A 10,036-nucleotide genomic window follows, 5' to 3' on the forward strand; every position below is an offset into this window, starting at 1 on the left:
ATAATATTCACCAAGTTGGTGTAATTGATAGGCGTGAATCATAACTCTACAATCCCTACCGCCCACTACTCTCATCCCATTCCCACAGCCCCAGCCTTGCCAGCACCTCAAGAAATGACTCAATCACCATTCACATCAAACACTTTGGTACTGTTTTGCTTCGATATGGAATGGAATCATCATAAAATTGACAACAAACACTACTCATTAAAGGCCCAGCCTTGCCTTGACTCTTTTTTTTTGGACTCCTATTTTTAAAAAGCCAATTAGCCCAATCTCTTCCTAGAGATCATGAGACCTTGTGGTCCAAGAGTTGATTGGGCTGGACCCATGTCTGCAAATTCTAGTAGTCTTCTTCTTAATCTTGGGTACCTCTCTGACTCGGATTCAGATCCTCTAGAGTTCTAAGTGCTCTAAAATAGAGTTCATTAAATCTGTCATTTCTTTAATGATTTAATGCAGATTTTGCTAGTATGTCAGCATTTCATTAACAATCATCTTAATTGTTTTGTTTACAATATTATTTTATTATTTTAAGAATATTATTAATGAAATGCTGACATGGCAAAATCTAAACTATTAAATCATTAAAGAGTGGTTAGGATTTAATGAACTCTACTTGGTAGAGTACCTAGGAACTCTAAAGGATCTGAATCCCTCTGACTCTCTTTCTGGCAAAGACAGAAAGAAAGAAAGCAGTAGTTTACTAGTTTTTGCTTATATAGAGTATGAGTATGAGTATGAGAAAGCATTGGCAATTGACATACCAGCACTACCACCTAACATTAAGACATTGTTCTAACAAACATCACGCTTTCCACTTCCACTCTTCCACCACCTTATCACCGCTACCTCATCTTCTGCAACCTCTTCCACGCCGAGCCAAAAGCCACCAATTTGCCCACTTTTTGCAATTGCCAATACCCCCATCACACTCACACAACCCCATTTTGTATTACCAGACACTTCACGCTCAACTTGTCGTCTCTGGCTTTCATAACCAAGTCTTTCTTGCCAACATTCTCCTTCACTGCTACTCTAAATGTAGTCTTCTACGTGATGCACGCTTGTTGTTCGATGTAATGTCTCAAAGGAATTTGATTTCTTGGTCTTCATTGGTATCTATGTACACCCGACATGGTTTTAATCAACAAGCCTTCATTGTGTTTACCGAATTTCTCACAAGTTGTGATGAGAATCCCAATGAGTATATTTTAGCAAGTGTTTTTCGGGCTTGTTCGCAATTAGGTGGAGTTTATGAAGGTGCCCAGCTGCATGGTTTTGTTGTTAAGACTGGTTTTGAACAAGATGTCTATGTGGGTACCTCTTTGATTGATTTTTATGCTAAGAATGGTGATTTGGATGAAGCAAGATTGGTTTTTGATGTTTTGGCAGAGAAGACTGCGGTTACTTGGACTACAATCATAACGGGGTACACGAAAAGTGGAAGAGGTGAAGTATCTTTGCAGTTGTTTGATCAAATGAGAGAAACTGATGTTGTTCCTGATAAATATGTGCTCTCAAGTGTTTTGAGTGCGTGTTCAATGCTTGAGTTTCTTGATGGAGGGAAGCAAATTCATGCTTATGTGTTGAGGCGGGGAGCGGAGATGGATGTTTCGGTAACTAATGTGCTTATAGATTTCTATGCAAAGTGTGGCTTAGTTTATACAGCACGAAATTTATTTGATATGATGGTGGTCAAGAATATGATAGCCTGGACCACAATGATTGCAGGGTACATGAAAAATTCATTCAATTTGGAGGCCATGAAGCTGTTTGCTGAAGTGGCCGGATTGGGTTGGAAGCCTGATGGATTTGCTTGTACTAGTGTTCTCACTTCATGTGGTTCACTTGAGGCTTTAGAACATGGGAGACAAGTGCATGGTTACACTATTAAGGCAAACCTTGAGTATGATAATTTTGTGAAAAATGGTTTGATCGATATGTATGCAAAATGCAAATCATTGACTGATGCAAGAAGAGTCTTTGAAGGTATGGCTGATCATAACGTGGTATCTTACAATGCTATGATAGAAGGATACTCAAGCGAAGAGAAGTTGCATGAAGCATTGGATCTTTTCCGCAAGATGAGGCTTAGATTGTTACCACCAAGCCTCTTGACGTTTGTAAGCCTTCTTGGTGCATCGGCTGCACTATTGACATTAGAACTGAGTAAGCAAATTCACAGCCTGATCATCAAGTATGGGGTCTCCCTGGATGTATTTGCTGGCAGTGCTCTGATAGATGTTTATTCCAAGTGTTCTTGTATAAGGGATGCTAGGCTTGTATTTAACGAGATAAATGAAAAAGATATTGTAGTATGGAATGCAATGTTTTTCGGATATACTCAACAGTTGGAAAACGAAGAGGCTCTCAAACTCTACTCAGAATTACAGTTGTCAAAGAAAACACCTAATGAATTCACTTTTGCTGCATTGATCACTGCAGCCAGTAACCTAGCAAGTCTCCAGCATGGTCAACAGTTACATAACCAAGTCATAAAGCTGGGAGTAGATTCTGACCCTTTTGTTTCAAATTCCCTTGTGGATATGTATGCTAAGTGTGGATGTATAAAAGAGGCCCACAAAACGTTTACTTCCACATTTTGGAGAGACGTTGTGTGTTGGAATTCCATGATCTCGACATATGCACAGCACGGGGAAGCAGAAGACGCTCTTCAGATGTTTAAAGGGATGATAGATGAGGGAGTAAAGCCCAATTATGTCACATTTGTGGGTGTGCTCTCAGCATGTAGCCATGCGGGGCTTGTAGAAGATGGGCTTCGTCACTTTGAATCAATGGCGCATTTTGGAATTGAACCGGGAACAGATCATTATACTTGCATAGTTTCTCTCTTGGGTCGAGCAGGTAGACTCACTGAGGCAAGGGAATTTATTGATAAAATGCCAATAAAACCAGCAGCAGTAGTATGGAGGAGCTTGCTCAGTGCGTGTAGAGTTGCTGGTAATGTTGATATTGGGAGATATGCAGCTGAGATGGCAATTTCAGTTGATCCAACAGATAGTGGATCATACATTTTACTTTCTAACATTTTTGCATCTAAAGGTATGTGGGAAGATGTCAAAAGGCTGAGGAAAAGAATGGACTTTAATGGGGTGGTAAAAGAACCCGGAAGCAGTTGGATCGAACTGAATAAAGACGTTCACTCATTTATTGCAAGGGATAGAGCTCACAGCAAGGCCAATCTTATTTATTCAGTTTTGGACAATTTAATTCTGCAGATCAAAGGGGTTGGTTATGTGCCTGACACTTTTATGCTTCTCATGACTGATTAAGAGGAAAGATGGAGATAATTAACACCCTCAAAAGGCCAAGCTTTTGATCTCCTGACCTATTGTAGGATGAAGTGCTCCATCATGCAGCTTATCGGAGTGATCCTGTGCTTGAAGGGATCAGCATCCTGAAGATGTTTGTATTTTGGGCTTTTGTGGACTATCCTAATGGAAAGAGTAATAACTTATGCAATAACAATCTAGCTGAATTGTGGCATGGTATTTACAACTTAAGAGGGAGACCAAAGGGAATGTACATGGCTACATGCACATTTAAAATGGATTTCTCCATCCACATGCAGTTTGTAAGAAAAGAAAGTTTATACACTGAGAACTCTAAAGCTTCTTCATGTCAAAGTCAAAAAAGCCCAACTTGGTCCTTTGTAAGCAGCTCCTTGCGTTTTATGCTACCTTAATGAGACAATGTTTCTGAATCTTCTACATTGCAAGATTGGATATAAAGAATAACGACTAGAGCTGTTGGATTTGCTTTAGATCACATAACATGCAATGAGGTCATGACAGTGGTGTAAGGCCCTTGGAGTATTTCTGCTGGTTACTGGATGTGATGACTATGGGCCACAATTATACCAGGTAATGTTTCCCTGATATGCTTCAAATTATAGTTACTAACTGGCTGCAATTTATGTCTAGATCATCTAATAGGTTGCACCTCTGAACTTGTTGGCATACAGAAACCTTCTTTTGCACTAGATTTATAAATAAAAAATTTGTCTTTGCCTTGTCTCAATTGCAATACAGTTTACTCTTTAAGAGATTAGTTTGGTGCTGTTAGTGAAGAATCTGTTGAAGGGTATTTATAAAGAGGAGCTGAGGAAAATTGTACAGCCTTCAGCCTATATCATCCACTTATATAGGAGAGTTTAGTTACAAATGGATAAGAATATTCTTGGCAATTGCTGGAGACACCTCATTACTAGAGTATAGAGACTCTTTTAGAAGAGTACAACCCAATAGTACCACTTATACAATATTAGCTCTCTACAGATGCCTTGTCATATGGCTGGCTGAATTACAATTTGATCATAGTTGGATTGCGAGAGATTACTGTTTAGCAAAATCTTTTTAATGGGATTTTTAATAAGTAAACTAATTTGATTCAATCAAAAATTCAAAATTTTAATCAATTTAAGCATTTTAGCCAGCTGTAACTGTGAAATTTCCACTCCGTTTGTAGCATAAAAAGAGAGTATAATTATTTGATGAAAGTAAAATTATATCTTTTCTTCTAGTACTTTTGCATATAAGTTAATTCTACAATTATTGATTGTTATTATATATTTTTCTGTAGGTGGTTTCCTATTTCTCATGGAAGGCCTTGGCAATGGGGAAGAATGTTTCAAATGCAAAAATATCCCTAGAGAAGAGGTATTTGATTTAGAATTTTGTTGCCACTTACATTTCAAACTGGTTTAAGAGCTGTTGCTTCCTTATTCTAAATTTTTTATGTTGTTAATATTAACAATAAGTTGAGATCAAAGAATGTAATCCTTTCACATGCACCCAGTTTGTGACTTTTTATGATGCAATTACATGATCTGGTTCTAGGAGCACTTAGCCTTATATGCATGCTGGACCGAGTACATTGATCTAGCAACATGGTTTTCCAGAAGATAAACATTGCACATCCTATACCATTTTTGTTTTTTTGTTTTTGAGATCAACGATAGACTATACCATTTTCTTATTGATCCATCATAGAGTTAATATATCGACTTGCATTGATATATTTATGTGTTTTGCAATAACCGATGTACGATATTTTCACTTGACTTTATTATCTGTCAAAACCATTCCCACCCCACTCTTTACCCCCAAAAATTTTTTTGTGAGTTTTGCCAATTTTTCTGTCACTTGAATATGAAGTTGACTATGTTCCCCTTTCCATTATAGTACACCGCACACAGATGATATGGAGCTTGATGATGCTATTTTGATGCATATGGCTATTTGATGCTTATGGGGTGATGCTTGTCAGAGAAGATGTGGATGATGATTGAGGCTGAGAATGCTGAGTAATTTTTTGGAATGGTCTAACTTCATGATGCGATACGATGGTCTAAGACATTGGCTTCTTGGAGAAATCAATTTGCATTCCTGCCAGAATGGGTATTACATGGAGCCAATCCTGGAGAAAGGAGATTTCCTTTTGTGGTTGTGAGTTGTCTCTTAAATGGAATGGTTGAAATGCAACGGTTAGTTGCTTAGTTTATAGAGAGGAAATTGAGATAGGAATAATTGAGCTCTGAGCTTAGGACTAGCTTGCGATTAAAATAATGCAAACCCAAGTGCAGATTTTTCACAAGTAATAATATCTCGGTGAGTTTGTGGTCGATTCGCAGGGAATGATTGACATTAATGTAAAAACCTTTTATTATTAATTAGTAAATAAAAACAGTTGTTTGTTTGTTTTTCCACCCAAAGATGGAGCAAGATAATATTGAACCTATAATTGAAAATAGCAAAATAAATCTAAGAGAAATTAATGGAGAGAAAACACTAGGGATTCAAGGATGCCCCTAATATTTTATCACATGAACTTAGATTATTTTTAACTCAATTAGGGTAGAGAGCCAACTCGCCTAATCGGAAGATAAAAAAATAAGTACTCAAACAAAGTATAAAGTAGATTGAATATTAGTGATTGAGCAAATCATTCAATTGACATGTTACATGGGAGATTAATGGTCCGTTTGGATTGAGGGAGAAGGAGGGGAGTAGAGTAGAGTAGATTTAGCACAAAATTAACTTATTTTTAGCCAACTCTACTCTACTCTCCTCCACTTCTCCTCCTTCCTCTCTCCATCCAAATAGGTCATAAGCATTCAATATATTCTCAAATCCTAATGATCAAAGAGTTCAAGCATTTGATATAAATAACAATCATATTAAATCTTAAAAACTTATCAACATGCAATGATTCTAAATAGTAAAATAATCTCAAAATTCAATCATCAATCCATAGAAAGCACATAGATAATCCCAAGAACACATGATAAAAATATTGGGTTTCACCTCTAACTTTAGCTAGAGATTTAGCCACACATAGTTACATAGTTATGCAAAAGAAAACCATAAAACAATTCTAAATGTCAAAAAAATAAATAAAACAAAAGATGAAAAACGTTCTAGGGTTTTTTTCTCTACTATAACCTTAGCCTCCTCCAAAAGAAAAAGAGAAAGTCCCTCAAATTTAGGATGGAAATCCCTTAATTTTCGGAATATAATCCACTGTCAGCTTCCAGCTCACTTTTGACCTTCAAAACGATTTTTCTGGAATTTGTGGTAAACTACAAAGTTGTAGATCTCTAAGTCTCCTTTTTGTGGCCTCAAGAATCAGGTCAATCGGACATCTGTGCAAGAAGTTATGACAAAAATACTGAAATAGTGCAGGATGTTTTCATATCAGGATTTTTCCAATTTTGGCTTGAATGAATTTCTTTCTTCCCTTTTTTATTCTCACACGTTTTTGCCTTATTTAATGCTTTAAAAACCATGCTCCAATTGATCTTGACCCTTGGATTCTCTTGATAGCATGATTAACTGAATGGTTTTAATCTCCTCTAAGAGAAAAATACACATAATGAGTATATTTTTTAAAAATCTTTCAAACTCACATATTTACATGTAATTAATCATAAAATTGATGTAATATTGCCTACCAAAACTAAGATAATAATGTAATTTTAAGCAATCAATATTGGCTCTCTTGGGCTGTTTGATTCAGGTGAGAAAGCCCATGACTGGTGCTAGAGAAGTTCAAGCCAGGCCTGAATTTGCTTTGGGCAAGAATGGGCTATGTTGAGCATACCTTTTCAGAATGACGATGAATGCTGCTTCTGTGTCATTACTAATTTAAGAATGGCAACATAAGCCTCATTTCCTTGCTCTCCTATCTGATTAGCCTCCTTCCCTTCAAAAATTATCCTTCATGTTTCCTCAACTTATTATTGATACTGTCCTCATTATATTCAGATTTTTCAATCATTCCAAGTCCTTTATGATTCTCTGATTGTGAAATTTCTTTTTTACTGTGTAACTGATACTAATAAATCTGCTGTGCTTGTTTTTTGCAGAGTAGGAACCCCAGCTTAAAATGATGATTATTTAGCTGAAGTGGAGTAGCTTGCTACTTGCTCTTGCCAAACAGCTTTGAAGAGATATTATTAATCAAATTAAAAAAAAAAGAGAAAAAGGTTGCATTCCTTCACATTGTAGTAGGGGTGATCAATTTGATGTAGGTTAATTGATTGGATTAAATTGCCAACCTGTCTGAAATTGGAGAAGCAAAATGTTGAGCCAATAGACTGGTGTCCCTTTTTTCGGTGCATTGGAGACTATAAAATTCCTTGCACCCAACACTATCATTAAGAGCAGCAGAGGATAAAATTTTTCCAAAAATGAATGGCTTAATTAACCAGATCCTTAATACTTTTAGTTTAGTTTTGATAGGATTTGTAAGATGTAAGTTGGAATTGGATAGGATAGGATCATAGGAATGACATAGGATTGACGGATTTGGTGGCCTACACTACAGTTCTTATCGGATTGAAACATGTATCATTTTTAAATACCCAAATCTCTAGTTAACAGACTTAAAAATAGAGTTATATGCAAAAGCTATTGTTGACTTGTTAGCTAATTCTAGATTTCTCTAATAATGCTGTCTCTTCCATTGTGGATTATTATAGGTTGTTGATTTCCAAGCTTCCCCATATTCGAATTAGTCATTACTTTTGCGAAACAAACATCTGTGTTTATGGTTTGGCAAGAAAGGGTGCTAATCAAACCAATAATTTTGTGATGTGTGATAGTTGGCTTTAATGAATTTGTTTTTTCTACCAACAAAAATTATTATAATGATAGAATGCATCGCATGACAAGTGGATAATGAAATGGAGGAGAAAATAAGGAGAGGTTGTCTATCTTATGCAACCGAGACTTGTATGAAATTTTTTTTAATATGATTTATGTAAGTGCACAATTACACCTGGACCCAAAGATTATTATGGGCTCAGGCCCAATGAGCCTTAAATAATGAAATTTGTAGAGTGTGGGCTTGAAATCTAGATTAGAAGTACTGAGAACTTGATAACGGGCTATAGGGTGCAAAAACTTGTAAATGATGAATGATAATTGTAGATGGACCTCCTCGGACGTGAGCCGAGGATTACTTCTGTATTATTTCTCTTTCTTTCTTAAAGATTACAATTCTTAATTTCTTTCTTAGTTACCAACTGATCCCCCTTTCTTTGGCCTTCACCCCCCTTAAATACTTCCTTTCCTGATACTTTATCCACCTGTTGCTCAAAACCCCCTAGATATTTCTTCTCTTAGTGCCTTTGAATAGTGACCAGAAGTTTCAGTTCTACTGTTCAGGGGTCACTTCCCCATTAATGCGGCTAGGGAGGTAAGTACAGAGTCTTTAATGTGGAGGTGGCAGCCTTTGCTCTTGTTATTTTTCTAACACCGGTGTATCTAGAAGGTTCAGGGTTTCCCCCTTTTAACTAACAGTCTTTCCAGAATTCTGCCTTGACCTTCGTAGTGAATCTCCGAGTTCTCTTGTGTCTGTCCGAGGAGAAACTCACCCTCGGATGTGTCCTCAGACCCTCGGCGTATGGGCCGATTCGCAGTGCTAACAAATTCTAAGCTCAAGAACAGATCGGCCCTCCTTGCTAGAGCCCAAAGGCCCAAATGCCCACTTGGGTCCTTTTACTCCCCACAATAGCCCCTCAAAACTCTATTTTTCAGCATCCGAGGAGAAAAATAGGGTTTTGATCCAACGAGAACTTACCCCACACGTTTTGTAAATAAACTACATGTGTGGAGATCGTTTCGCGTTCCAGAGGGTGCCACTTGGCGGTTTTAATTTCAAAAACGCGCGCATTTATTACCGTAAGTTATACCTTGTCCCCCACGTTCAACGGTGAGATGAGCATCCAACGGCCCTTGTTACCCCCCTGAAAATTTGGGCGGGACGAATACAATTTCGAGGCTGCTTCCCGCACGTCATGACGCTTTGGGAACCTACACCTTCATTTATTTCTTCAGAGGCTAATCCCATCAAAACATTAGTAATCACCTTTTCTCTGCAGAAATCCGTGGAAACTCGCACAACTTCAAACTTGTAAGTTCCTGTTCTTTTTTTTTACTCCATTCTCCTCGGATCTTTTCCTCGGCTCCCATCTTAACCGTCCTCCCTCTTAAAACTTAGTCTTTCGTTCCTTCCTAATGGGTAGATTTAAGGGTTCAGTTGACACCGCCGTTGGGATGGAAGGTTTCAGAGCCAAATACCACATTCCCAGCGACGTAGGCTTAAGATACTGTCCGGCGAAAGCCGTAGCTGGGTCTAGGAAAACGGAAGAGGTTATCATCCCCATGATTGCCTTCATAGAAGGTGGGATGACCCTTCCTATGAGAAGCGTGACCAGGGAATACCTCCGCAACCACCGGTTGTGTCCTGACCAGTGTGCTCCTAACGTCTTTAGAGTCTTAGGAAGCGTCGATGCTCTAAATGAGCAGATGGGTCTGAACCTTACCTGGCATGACGTCGTCTTTATGTACGAATGCCACAAACTCACTAGGGTAGGCTATTATATCAAATCCTGCTCTAGCGTAGTTAGATTGATCTCTTGTCTGCCCAAGTCCAATAAAGGCATGAAGGACGACTACCTTATCGTCTTAGGCAACTGGCACGACGGCCTCCACTGCCCAGTTGAGTG

The 10,036-nt window shown here is 38.0% G+C and overlaps 1 protein-coding gene across 2 annotated transcripts; it reads left to right on the top strand.

Annotated features, from left to right (window-relative positions):
• Positions 1–689: 689 nt before the first annotated feature.
• On the top strand, positions 690–7,537 carry LOC142642724 (pentatricopeptide repeat-containing protein At4g39530). Of its 2 annotated transcripts, none has more exons than XM_075817142.1 (3): positions 690–3,887; positions 4,606–4,682; positions 7,391–7,537. In XM_075817142.1, the coding sequence occupies exon 1, from the start codon at positions 729–731 to the stop codon at positions 3,294–3,296; it is 2,568 nt and encodes an 855-aa protein (XP_075673257.1). In that variant the 5' UTR covers positions 690–728; the 3' UTR covers positions 3,297–3,887; positions 4,606–4,682; positions 7,391–7,537. The 2 variants fall into 2 exon arrangements, with proteins under 2 accessions (XP_075673257.1, XP_075673256.1); XM_075817141.1 differs by lacking the exon at positions 7,391–7,537 and adding an exon at positions 5,208–5,730.
• Positions 7,538–10,036: the final 2,499 nt, after the last annotated feature.

Source organism: Castanea sativa, chromosome 7, assembly GCF_040712315.1.
Source record: "Castanea sativa cultivar Marrone di Chiusa Pesio chromosome 7, ASM4071231v1".
Classification (NCBI taxonomy): domain Eukaryota; kingdom Viridiplantae; phylum Streptophyta; class Magnoliopsida; order Fagales; family Fagaceae; genus Castanea; species Castanea sativa.